Here is a 14,109-nt window from a genome sequence, read left to right as displayed (position 1 = left end):
CAGCTTGGTCAACAAGGTACTTGTCATTGTGGAGGCGTGTTTGTGCTTCACAAAGTCACATGAGTACATCTTGGGATTCATCTTTCCCCGCACTGCCGGCAGCACTCGTGCACGACACAATGATCTTGCTCCCCGCTTAGACAACAGAGGCTGTGTTGACTCAGTTTCAGCAGACAGTGAATGTTTACTGCTATACAAGATCTACGCTGGTGGCTCCTTATTGCCACCGACGCATGGGGGCGCTCGAGGCCTTTAAATCCTGCACACATCATAGCTCTCTCTCTCTCTCTCTCTCTCTCTCTCTCTCGCTCGCTCTCTCTCTCTCTCACTCTCTCTCTCTCTCTCTCTCTCTCTGTCTCTCTCTCTCTCTCTCTCTCGCTCACTCTCTCTCTCTCTCTCTCTCTCTCTGTCTCTCTCTCTCTCTCTCCTCGTCTTCTCGGCTCTTTTCATTCTCCCAGTCCGTAATTCAGTCAGTCAGTGAGCCAGCTCTCTTGCATCCACCCACCCCCCCCCCACACACACACGCACGCACGGCTGTACGTACCGGGACGCGCCGCCGTCAATGCGGGCTGCTCGGCGCACTGGCAGCGGCCGTGGGCTTCCCGTCTGCTGCCCAACTAACCCCCCATTGGTTGTTTTTGTAAGAAGATAAAGCATCGAGGAGGAGAAAGACAGAAGCGAGTTTTTTGGTGTAGTTTTGCGTGCTGAGGAGTAGATGAGTCAATGGCAGGGGCTCAGCCTGGAGTCCACGCGCTGCAGCTCAAGCCGGTGTCCGTGCCTGAGAGCCTCAGACGGGGCAACAAATTCATGAAATGGGACGATGTGAGTCCATTTTCTTTGCATCTATTTCGCATTGCATGCATGTTGCAGACCTTGCAGTACGACATAATTCTTCTTGTGTGCAACTGTTACTTTACTGTTCACGTGCCTGACAAGATGCAGCTCATTTGTCAAGAACAGCACAGGAAAAGTCAGTCAAATGAAAGCAATGAGTGTGGTTGTATACTGTAGTGACATCACTTGAGTTGACTAATCATCCATCACATCGTAGCCACCCCCTCCCTCCTCCACTACTCTGTTATCATTGCCTGTGCTCATAGACAAATGACCTTGATTATAATTGATTGCACGCTGCTGTTGAGTGGCCAGTCAAAAGCAGTCCAGCAAATAGACACAGCCCTTTACATCATCCTAGTAAACCAGCAGTAAATGTGCAGCAGCAGCAGCAGCAGCAGCAGCAGCAGCTTATTCCACTCTTCTGTGGTGTTACCATAGTATCCTGCATTTTCTCCATCTCCAGTATGGACGTATATTCCTGTGACTAAGTGATGCCTGAAGATAAACAGGTGGGCACCCACCTGTGCGTGCCTTTCGCCGTGATAACGCAAAAGGCATTCACGCATCTGCAAATGTATTGGCCTTATGTAATCCTCGTAACAATAGATCATCTTTACAAAATGAGCAGCGCTGCTGAAGTGATCCTAATCGCCGCTGTCAGGTGACTCACGCACAGATGGAGGATTTTTCTACCTAACGAGTGAGCGATGTTTTGTGCCCCTTGCGGTTCAGCGGTCTTAGCGGTCTTATTTTGGAGAAATGCTTGCGTGAGTGTGGCCCGAGACACGCAGATGGCCGTCAATCGGCAATTGTTTCGTCCGTCTTATGATGCTAATGGGATACAGACCTGTCGCTTTCTTTTTGGGTGTCCTTTTCCCCGCTTATGATTGCAAGGTGAGACACGACACTTTATAAGCGTTACAATGATGAAGAGGTTTGCACTTGCTGCACGGCCGTAAGACCATGCCGGTGTGTGTTTGATTACCATAATAAGACAAGATTTAGCTCTCCAAAGTAGTAAGCAACCAGGAAAGTATGAGTGTTACTTTGATTCAGACGTACAGTACATCTATTCAGCTTTGCACTTGCGACACGGCCATAAGACCATGCCGGAATGGTAAAGGTATATTTTGAGAAACGTTTTTAAGTGTTACATTGATTGAGACATACAGTACGTCTTGCTGCACGGCCGTAAGACCACGCCGGTGTGTGTTTTGTTTGTGGTATGTTTTACGAATTATTAGCGCTATCTCTGCAAAGTAATAAGCTATCAGGAAAGTATGTGATTATGTTGATTTAGACAAACAGTACATCTATTCAGCTTTGCACTTGTGACACAGCCCTAAGACTATGCCAGAATGTGCTTTGTTGTATTCATTATTGCCACAATAAGAGCAGATTTAGTGCTCCAAAGTAATAAGCCATCAGGAAAGTATGAGCGGTACGTTGATTCAGACATACAGTACAGGTTTGCACTTGCTGCACGGCTGTAAGACCACGCTGGTATTTTTCTATTTGTGCTCATGTAAACAGAAGTGAACTTTACTGGTGTAGTTGGAAATGAAAGGGGTGTGTAGTAAAGGTAATTACAGCTGCCTGTTTTTTCTTACTGCGGAGCGTATACCGTACTACAGTATGTTTATGTACTAGTATTGATGTACTCATATTTATTCAGTGGCTATCGTTTTGGTGCTGACTCTCATGCATGCTGTGAGGTTTGTGCACGGGCCAGTATCTCCAGAACCAAATGCCCACCAGGCTGTTTTTCCCTGTAAAAACACAACACCCTGGGAAAAGACACACACAGACTCTCTCCTTTGTTTAATTTCCCATGCACTTCTTCCTTCCTCTTTCCCTCCCCGCACGTATCGCTTGACGGAAAGAAGCCAGAGAAGTGCGCTGTGACAGGCAGACAGCAGCACAGACGGAGAGAGAATGTGAAAGCTCAAGAGGGATGGGACGCAGATAAATCAATTTGGTGCTTTTGTGGTTTTGGATGACATGCGCCTCTCCAGCATCTCTTAACGGGAAACGGTAACGCCAGAAAATTGCAATATGTCCACCGCATACTTATTACTTGGCCTCAGGTTTCTTGTTAACATCATCAAGTTACAAGATGATAGATCCATGTCAAAAGCCAGCCTTTTATTTGCTCCCAGGCCCCCCCTACAGCTGGGGGTGTACTTGCCCTATGAGTCACTTTGTTCATAAAAACACATGCATTTATGTGGCATTTAGCATTTAGCATTTATGATAAACAAGCCAAGACCATGAATGTGCCCACTAATCCTTTAAAAAATGTGTCCATGTCACAAAATCAGCATTGCTCATCGTAGTGTGTGGTTAATAAAGCACTAAAACCACACAAGGGGTGTCCTGGCTGGTCCACCAGTATACATACAGTACACCATACGGCAGAGCTACTGTACTCTCCATATTATGATCCCCAATTCTTCTAATTTATGGAAAACATACCTCTCTTTGACCACATGTTCATTTATGATATTGTACAATATTCTACAATACAGCACAAGCGGCACAAGAACCAATGTTGGAATAGAGCAAAGGAGCAAACTGCTCCACCGGCGTGAACAGCGCTGTTGAATTAATTAAATAAATAAATGAAAACAACAGCACGGCCACTGTAACACACATGACTTCACACCAACAGCTGAGTAGCAGCATTTCGAAGTGCATGCAGGGGAAAATACAGTATAGTAGTCTATCTATGCAGCGTGGGACAACGTTACACGGTGCGTTCAAGGACTGTCCAACAGAGTGGGACAAATTGCTGTTTGTAACAAACAACCTAAACGTGCAAAAACTCTGGGATTTCTAACTGAATATTATTATTATTTATCAAATAATGGGCCATATTTCCAAAATGGATATCCATTTAGGTCAAATTTGTTATTTTTAATCATTGTGTCTGAATGTTTCCCATGGCCGGGTGGTTGGGGGCATGCTGTGCTCCTTTACACATTTGGAAATACTGCTTGAATGACGCTTTTACACCATTGGCTTCCGCATTTGATAATGTAACATTCATGCCTAACATGCATGTTTGTGGGAAGTAAGAGGAGCAGGCGTGCCACGCATGTGCAGGGAGACCATGCGAACTCCACACACAGATGTCCAACGGAGATACGAACCCAACAAACCCCTGACTGTGAGGCTAACATGCTAACCACTAGGCCAACATGCGGCTCTTCTCCATGTCTATTTCTGATCACGCGTTCACTCTGAAAGCCCCCGGTCCTCCATTTACCTCCATTTTGTCGGTGCCTTGAATTTCCCCCTGCTTCCTTAAGTTGTGTGCTTTCTTGGCGGTGTTGTGTGCTGTCAGATGCTCACGGACAAAAAGCAACAACAATCACCTCAAGCGGATACAATCGCTCTCAGATGTCCAAGACTTGAGAAGGAAGTGGGTTTGGGATCATAACGGTGAGAGAGTGTGGATTGTGTCAAGTGTGAAGTGTGCATGAGTGCGCACATGCGGCATGCATTCCGTCGCATTGTGGCATCTCTTGTCTTTCAATCCTGCGTGCAAAGATTGTGCAGTCATGTGAACGCAGCCATTACCATTCCTCTCGAGTAAGCCCCCCCACCCTTGATAGATGTCTCAGGACGGACGTGTTGCCATAGCGAATGTCACCATGGCGCATGCCTCCCGGCTCCCATTAAAGCGTTATTGTCTTATGGAGGTTTCGGCTGCACAACTAATGGTTTTGCTCGCCCCCTCCTTGTCTACGCCCCCCTTTTAATGTCAATCCTTTGATAGCGGCCCTGCGCCAGATGGGGTCTCTCCCGAATATGACAAGCGAGCAGCAAGCAGATGCAGGCCATTAGGCTTTATCTGCCAATGCGGCGATGGAGACCTCATTAGGGGTCTTTTCCAGACAAAGGCGGCGTTGCCCTCTGTGAACTTCTCAGCCGCTCAGGTGAACTGTAGAGTTACATCTCTTTTTATAGATGCTTCCAATAATATCTCACCCGAACGCACGTGCCTCAGGGTCAGATTAGTGCAAGAGGCTCGGAGCCACCTGCGCCCAGAGGCTGGAAGAACATCAAGCAACGCCAGGTGATGCCAGCTTCATTTCTTATTTACTCACACCGCTTGCTGCAGATTGACCTCGTCTTCAATCCTCCTTAGCACCACCCATCTTTTCACTCGCTGCCGTTTGAATGTTGGCCGCGATAAATGGTCAACCGAGGCCCCCGGCTCACTTAAACGGCCCCAGGAAGCCATCCTTAAGGGGCAACGTGATACTGTCTTTGTCTGCTTTCTCTCTGGTTCTTGTCTTGTTAGGAGTGCCTCCTTCAGGCCCAGAGAAGCCAGACTGGGGCTTTTAAAGGGCGTCTTTTGCACGTGTGATGGCTGTTTGGAACACATGAGCTGCTGTTTGGTTGCATGTGAATGCTCTTAAAGGAATTTTGGGGATTTTGCCCATCATCCACAATCCTTGCAAGAGACGTGAATAGGGTTGGGCATCATTTGAATTTGAGCGATTCCGGTTCCAATTCCTCTTTTGGATTTCCTACTGATTCTCAATTCCAATTCTTTTCAGGGGTAGGGTCATAAAGGTTTTCATGGTTTAATGAGGGGGCTGACCAAAGTTCTTGGATGAAATGTCTGAATGTCTTTTTTGAAATGATATGAACTTTTAATGAATGACTTTACTAGGACTTTCTCACAGGGCTCATTTGAACCAGCATATAAAATCAAAGCATTCAACATGAACATAAATGTTTGGAAGTCCCTTTACACAGGAGTGCACATTCACAAATGATTTTCATTGTTGAAAACCTCATGAAAAAACAATGGCACATATCCTGTTTTTCATCTGTTGGAGAGGGTCTTACGATGCAGTATAGTCCAAGTGTAACTTAACCACGTCTACCAGCTCCTGCTAACCTGCGTGCAGAAAGTTGACAAATGCTCTTCAACGCAAACGTTATTTATTGACGGTCTGTAGTATAAACAACCAGTCAATAGAGTGACACTTCCCGTGCGAGCTCCCCGTACCATTACAGAGCAGTGTGGGAACAGTGAGGGGGAACTACCGCTGTCACTACGGAGCTGAATATTCAACTGCCAACATGAAATTAACAGCAACGGAGACGGATATCCAATATCCAACATCCAACGTGAAACTAACTTCACCACGGAGTCTGGTCAACTTCCTGGCTAATGCTAGTGTTAACGTCAGGTGGTTGTCTTATGAAAAAGTACGCAGCCTTATGTTGGCTGGATATCTGATCGCAGTATAAAGTATAAAGTATCATTTGTTTGCGGGTTCAATGTTGGCGTAAGATCCACGTAATTTGTTGTTGTACGTGCTTGACTGCTTGGAAGAAGTCTGGCGTAGCGCATCTAAAACAGGGCACTCTGATTCTTCTTTGTTGGTGTTCACCGGCTTCTTCTTCATTGGTGTTATGCCGTCCGTAAGCGGGCTCGTTTATCACCAAACGTAGGCATTGAAATAAAAAAAATGAAAGATTCCGGGAGAGTCTGAATTTTAGTCCCATTTCCCATCAATACTGGACATCCCAACGCTAGACATGAGCACACGTCCTTCTCTTCCCGGGTGTTCTAAAGCTATAAAATCAGGTAGCTTTACCGTGTTTAGGCCAATCACCATGACTCTTGGTACACGCCTGTAGAGGACTGACAAGCGCGTGTGTGTAAAATGTAAGCTAGATTGAAGAACATGGCCGCCATCAAGGAAACATCCTTGCAGGTGCATGTGCCGGACATGGCAACCGATTGCCCATTTGTCTAATGCTTGTAAAATGTTGAGGATGTGCAGGATGTAATACATGTATGCTAGGGTGTCTTCCAAAGCGTGGGGTTGCATTGCTGTTTTGGACAAGCACGCATATCCTGAGTCTTTAACAGTGTCCAGTGTCACCATCCACACAACCCTAACATCTTCCTTCTATGTTGTCCTCCAGGATTCCACCACCGTGAGCCCCGTCACGCTAACCGTTGACCCCAAAGGGTACTTCCTGTATTGGACGGACCAGAACAAGGTGAGATCAAGATGCTGGGCTCACACTGACAGGCTTATTGGACGGCTTAGCCAACCTTTGGGGGTTTATGATGCTGCGAGCTCCGAGGAGGGGTTAGTGGCGTGCACACGGGGCCAATGAAAGAAAAACAGCACATCAAATACCGTCCCATTCCCTCCTTTTAAAGCGGTCTACGAAAGGTCGCCTGTTAAAACATAACGGTAACGTTAACGGAGCCACGGCATCGCTCAGGGACATATCCAGCAAGTTGTCTTTGCCTACTGTGAGACTTCCTTGTGTGCTTGAGAAGACCGATGAGCTTTCTCTGGCACAGTCATAGGACGCCATTTGTTTGTAGGCCCACCTCTTAATGTTTCACATGAAGCTCAAATCAAATATTTGACTCCATTCACTTCAGCTGGCACCTGTGAGATGATCCCATCGGGCATTGTTCTTCCTTTCAGGCAAAGCTCTCTTTTGTTGACACCTAATACGTCCACACGTCTGCCTTCAGTTTATACCGAGCGCTCCGCAGCAGTCAGTCGTGGACTGTTAAATAGCCTCACATTGATTTTATGTTGGCCCAGATGACGCCCTCTCATTGCAGCTACGCAAAGACGGAGTGCAGGGAGTGCTGACACGACTTAAACACCACGCACAAACTAGCATCAACTAGCCGAGGATGGCTTCTGTCATTGCCTTTGAATGTCACATCATGTATACACCACACTTAGTGGTATCTGTGAGCACCTGAGGCTGGGAGATGCACGTATAGAACACATTCACTGACAACACTTTATCCAACTGTTAACACTGACATCTTCTTGCTGTGTACGTGCTCACTTCATAGTCTGCACACAGCAAGGCTAGTTTCTCAGCCGGTGAAGGATAAACCCATGTGACCGGATATCCGCTGAGATCTACGTCCCTGCTGTTTTCACGTACTGTGCTATCACCTCGTCCACGTGAACGCACGGTGTGTCATGACTCTCTAAATCGCTAGCCATGACTTTGGAATGGAAAAAACACACTTCTGATATCGTGTAGTGGCTTCATTCTCAGGGGTGAGAGCGCCACCTGTTGCTTGGCATGTGTTTCTTGTGGAGAACAGAGTCTGTGTTTCAAATGTACGACCAAAAACCCTCGAATAGCAAATGGAATGTGTTTGGGTGAGCGGAGATAATGAGCAGCGAATGCGACTCTACACAAAGAAACCACCTTTGACATCCACTGCTCATTATTTCCTGCCAGCAGGTGAGGATTTGGAATGATGAGTGTGTGCGTGAGAGTGTGTGGGCTGGTCCGTCTAACCTCTTTACAGCAGCAGCAAGGCTCCATTAGGGCATGGCAGCCGGCCCACTCTGCTGTGGATCCACGTGTGGCACACCGAACGTAAAGCGTGTTTATAAGGACGTCGCAAGCAGTCCACTTTAAGCGAGGCCCGATGCTGCGTCCAGTTGTTATGTGCCCGTCAGGGGACCGCTGTGATGGCCTGCAGAGTAAGAGCATTCCTGGGATTCTTCCCGAGCAAAGAAGCCAGCTCTCCAGTAAACTACACTCACTTTCAGCAGCACATTGATGGCGACTGCTTCCTTCACGTCCTGCTCTTGCCGGCTGCGGTGTTGGCTGCCCCTTGCCAAGCACAAACTCTGGTGGAGACCCACATTTACCTGCGTGCACACTGCAACCATTTCACATTCAGGCAGCGTTCCCAGGAATATAGGCTTCCAAAGTCGCTCTTAGTGGCAAACTTCAGCTCACCTCTGCGAGGTGCTTTTTTGCTTTGTCTTTGGCTTTTTGGAGAAACGGAAAAGAAGGAGCACAATCTCAACGAGGGGTGTGAAGCGTTGTCACTTGTAATCAAAGTTAAGATAAAGCCAAGATGTCTTATTGCTGTTCTGCATACACTCGGCCCTCGTTTATCGCGATTCAGTGGTTCCAGACCCCATCGTGTTGTCAGCGATATAGCGGTCAATGTTAATAAATGGAATATTTTCATAGTTAGAGTATAGAAAACCTCTTTATGACTTTCTAAATACACTTTTTAACATCATTAGAGCCCCGTAGACATGAAATAACAACCCTTTAGTCTCCTTTACACTCTTATCATCCTGTGTTTACACACATTGCAACCTCTTCTAAACTTAACAAGCCCAAAACTTTCACAAAACTTTAGCAAGGTGTGTGACTCCATCTTTTTATCATGCCTTTTCCAGACATGACTTTCTTCAGGCTTCTGGTTGGCTAAGATGATCCAAAGCACTGATTGACAAACTGGTACGAATGCCACTGGTTGGTATGTCTGCTCCATAGGTGGTACTCAGGAACACCAGTTTAAAAAAAATAAAAATTTGGGATGTCTGATATTGGCTTTTTCGGTACCTTCTAGATCAGGAGTGTCAAACTGGTGCCCTGGAGGGCCGAGACACTGCAGGTTTTCTTTCCAGCCAGTCACTAAAGCAGGTGATCTTAATGATCAACACCTTCAGTTTGAGGGAAGGAGCTCATCAGTTAATCACCTGCTGAAGAAACTGCTTGGAGAGAAAACCTGCAGCGTCTCAGCCCTCCAAGGCACCAGTTTGACACGTGTGCTGTAGATAGTTTCAGTGGACCGATATTATCGGACATCCCTCAAAAATCAATAAGCTAAATGTGGCACACATACTGTATGTATGAAATTATTTTACAAATCACATTTATTAACCAAAGATTGGCTCAAATTGGACTCAAATTCACTGTTAGCCTGTATAGCCTGACGCATACGCCCCAAGCCGATTGCCTCATGTGTACAAGCCACATGTTCCAAGCCGATTTACGGCGGTGATAGTTTGACCCTGGAACAGATTTTCTGTGAAAGTGGAGCATTAACTTTGTGAAGATGGAACCCTTAAGCTCATAAGGTGTACCTAATGAAGTGACTCCATGCTTTGTAACAGCACATGCATCACACCCGCACACGCACGAAAGCATTCCGCTGATGTCCGAGGAAGAACAGGTGCCTGTTTAGGAGTTTAAAAATAATAGCGGCTGAAGGGGGGAGGAGACGTGAGTGACTCAGTCAAACCAAGAGTCCTTTGCTTTAGTTGCCATGCGACCGCACTTACGCCACCTTGCAAATGTCACACTCTCTTCTTTTTGGCCCCCGCACTTTTCCCCACCGTGTGGCTGTTCTGACGATATTGGGCTGGACTTGTTGTCCAATGAGCTGGCGGATGAAAGGTGACCAAACAAGCACTGACGTGACGTCCACAGGTGGAAGAGTCTGTTTTAGCAGTGACGCACAGACTTTGCACCTTCCCTCTCCCGATGCCATTCCCCCGAGCGCAGCAATTCTCCCTGATTACCTGAGCTGCATGCCCTCCTCTTCCTCCGTCAGCACTATATGAGAGAGCGCTGCCGTATAAATCCACAGCCAATCTAAAGGAAAGTGAATTGTGACCTCTGGCGAGTTATAGCCTGGCAATCCATCGGCGGCCCTTTTTCATCCTTTGCGCTCCAGAGCGAGGGAGAGTTTGAAGGGGAAGAAGAAGTCGTAATTTCTGCTTAAGCCGCATTTTCACCAGGCAACACACTTGCCTTCACTTTGGTATGCACTTCTTTTGTGCCAACAAGTGAATGGGAGCAAATAAAAAATAAAACAAAGATTCATAGCGTACTCAGTGGGAAGGTATTTACACAAAAGTACAGTAAGAGTACAGTAATCCCTTCTTTATGGCCGTTCCTCGGTTCCAGATCCACCCTGATAAGTGAAAGGATTCCTTATTTATAAATGGAATGTTTTGGTAGTAAACATGTTTACTACTTTCTCAATATGCTTTTTAACATGATTAGAGCCCTCTAAACATGAAATAACACCCCTATAGTCACCGTTACACTCCTATTACCCAATATAGTAGACATAGTAAGAGAAAATAGCACATATAAGAGAAAGACAACCTTCTAAATACACTTTTTAACATTATTAGAGGGCTGTAGACATGAAGTGACACCCGTACAGTCACCTTTACACTCCTATTATCCAATATAGACAAAATAAAATAAGACTAGTAAGACATAAGTAAGACCGGGTGTTGCTGCAAATGTGTTGCGGTGGTGCGGACAGGAAGTGACATCAGGAATTCAGTGTTGAGTTTTAGGTTTTGGCTTGCCATGGGTTACAGCCGCAACACTAGCTACAATAAGCATGCACGAAATGGGACTTGTGAAAAACAAGGCTCCATTTCCCTCATGTGAGCTGCATGTGAAGCACATTGTTCTTAACACTGTTACGCCTCTTTTGGCCTGTTTCTATATCTTTAGAAGGCACAGCAAAGAGAAAGACGTGTGGTCATGTGTCACATCAGGATTGGGGTTTAATGGGCGAAATAAAATAAAAAAAGTGTTAGTGTGCTTGATGATGGTTAGCTGAGGTGAACCTTTCCTACTAGCTAACATTCCTCCGGTGAGGAATGTTCACACACTCACAAATTCATGTGCAGACATTAATTTCAGGTTTATGTATCAGCAAATAGTTGGCTGTGACAGTAACGTGTGTGGCCAGGCACTTATTGATATTGACCTTATATGTCTGGGCGCTGTGGCTTTTTATATACGTTATTTATTGGCTGGACCACCTCACTGTTATGACAGCCGGGCCCACTGCTGCACGTCTTCTTATTGGGGAAGGACGGGCGTTGTGACAATGGAGCTGCTGTTTTCCCGGCTGTCATTAACCACCTTGTGCAACCGCTTGACTCACTTACAAAAACCTGGAGAGATTATAAAACGTTGACCTGATGCATCGTTAAGTAGGAGTGGAGCGAGTCCGAGGCAGAACAAAATAAGCTTCTTTGCCAAAATGAGGGATTAGCGGCTCCTGGCTGACTTCAGAGGGCTTTGTTTGCGCCTCAGTTAGTCCCCTTTTCACTTTCTGAATTTCGATTAAAGGACTTCCCTTTTCCACCGCTCTACCGGTAAACGCGTGCATGCTCGAGCAGGCCAGCATGCTCATACTTCATCGTAACGTCGAAGAGGAGGCGGACAGACACGGCCAGGTCATTTCCTCTCACTATCGACTAGACACAAATCCACAAAGAGTCGCTTGTAAAGACTCGTGCTTGTGCCACCTGCGTTACCGAGCAGGAAGCTCAGTCGTTCAAGCCTCCGTCTCGATGACCAAGGCAGCCTTAAAGGAGAAGTGCTGTTTTTTGGAAATGTGAGACATGAACACGCAAGTCTTTCTCTTTTCTGTGTGTTATAAAGATATAAAAACTACCATGGAGTACTCGGGCCACATTGGGAAAAAAAATCGGAGATTTCCAGAATAAAGTTGTAAATAAACGAAGTCACTCATTTACAAAAAAAAAAATCATACATTTATCAGAAAAAAAGTTGTACATCTCCTAGACCAAAAGTTGCACATTTGTGAGGAAAAATTTTGTAAATTTACGTGCAAAAAGTCGTAAAATTACGAGAATAAAGTTGCACATTTACAAGAAAAAAAGTTTTGAATTTACAACAATAAAGTTGTAAATTTACAAGAATAGAGTCGTACATTTACGAGAAGTTGTACATTTATGTGAAAAAAGGGTACCTTTGCCCAAGGCCAAAGGTCACATGAGTCCCCGCTTTTCATAGCTGTCTCAGGCATGCCTGTCACAACAGAATATTAAAATAATCTCAGACTTCGAGAATAAAGTCGCAAATGTACGAGAAAGAACTCGTAATATTACAAGAATAAAGTCCTACATTTCTGATCAAAAACTGGTAACTTTTCACAACAGGCATTGCCTGAGACACCTTTGAAAAAGGGGGGAGTTATGTGACCTTTGGCCTTGGGCATTGTGAGTTAGTGTGTGGTGAAGCTAGTAGCTAGCCAGTGTGGTGTGGCGAGGTGTCACTACGCCAGTAAGGTAGTTCTTGGGTGTAACAATGTTAATAACAATAATAATAACAATGTTAATAACAATCATAATAACTATGTTAATAACAATAACAATAACAATGTTAATAACAATAATAATAACAATGTTAATAACAATAATAATAACTATGTTAATAACAATAACAATAACAATGTTAATAACAATAATAATAACAATGTTAATAATCATAATAACTATGTTAATAACAATAATAATAACAATGTTAATAACAATAATAATAACTATGTTAATAACAATAACAATAACAATGTTAATAACAATAATAATAACAATGTTAATAACAATCATAATAACTATGTTAATAACAATAATAATAACAATGTTAATAACAATCATAATAACTATGTTAATAACAATCATAATAACTATGTTAATAACAATAATAATAACAATGTTAATAACAATCATAATAACTATGTTAATAACAATAATAATAACAATGTTAATAACAATCATAATAACTATGTTAATAACAATAATAATAACTATGTTAATAACAATAATAATAACTATGTTAATAACAATCATAATAACAATGTTAATAACAATAATAATAACTATGTTAATAACAATAATAATAACTATGTTAATAACAATAATAATAACTATGTTAATAACAATCATAATAACTATGTTAATAACAATAATAATAACTATGTTAATAACAATAATAATAACAATGTGCTTCATATGCAGCTCACATGATGGAAATGAAGCCTTGTTGATGCTTTTTGGAGGCAAAATAGGTACGTTGCATTACGTGCATTCTTAGCCACCTCTTTTTAGTTGTTTTTTATGTTTAGAAGGCACAGAAAAGAGAAACGTGCGTTGGTGTGACGATGATGGACAGAAGTGCGTTTAGCAGTAAGCGCAGTAGCTGAACTGTCCGTCGGCATAAGGAAGGCAGCCTTAAGCTAAGGCGCGTACGATGGCGTACTTGACACACGTTGTTATCATGTGACTATGATCTTAAGTCAGGGATTATGTGGGAAAGCAGCAGAGTGTTCATGTGCGCTGGGATAAAGTGCTGCGTCTGATTGCTTGGCTGCAATCCGCCAGAGGAGTAAAGAGGATGATTAAGCGTCTCATTGTCTCTTGGGTCCAGGTATTTATATCGTTTGATGCTGGCCCATTTCTGTTCCGCTTATTAAAATAAAGACAATCGCCGCCTTGTTGATTCACGCTTCCAATCACGTCACATGAAATTCTACTTTTTTGTTGTTTTTTGAGCAGGGTCAGAAATGATGATGATGATTATTATTATTATTATTGAAATATTTACAGTGGACCAAAGGAAACAAATCCCAAGTAAAATGGTGCAAGATGTTGCTCTACC

General features: G+C 44.1%; 1 protein-coding gene across 3 annotated transcripts in view; it reads left to right on the top strand.

Annotated features, from left to right (window-relative positions):
- The first annotated feature begins 519 nt into the window (after positions 1-519).
- Positions 520-14,109, top strand: part of LOC129172081 (1-phosphatidylinositol 4,5-bisphosphate phosphodiesterase beta-1) — a 124,658-nt gene continuing 111,068 nt past the window's right edge. For 2 of the 3 annotated variants that reach the window (XM_054761451.1, XM_054761452.1), the window contains exons 1-2: positions 520-822; positions 6,793-6,870. In XM_054761451.1, the coding sequence (XP_054617426.1) occupies positions 724-822; positions 6,793-6,870 (177 nt within the window). In that variant the 5' untranslated portion in view covers positions 520-723. The remainder of the gene's footprint in view (positions 823-6,792; positions 6,871-14,109) is intronic. The other variant, XM_054761453.1, reaches the window with a different exon arrangement.

The sequence above is a fragment of the Dunckerocampus dactyliophorus genome, chromosome 19, assembly GCF_027744805.1.
Source record: "Dunckerocampus dactyliophorus isolate RoL2022-P2 chromosome 19, RoL_Ddac_1.1, whole genome shotgun sequence".
NCBI classification, from domain to species: Eukaryota; Metazoa; Chordata; class Actinopteri; order Syngnathiformes; family Syngnathidae; genus Dunckerocampus; species Dunckerocampus dactyliophorus.
This window is presented reverse-complemented; position numbering and strand designations above follow the sequence as displayed.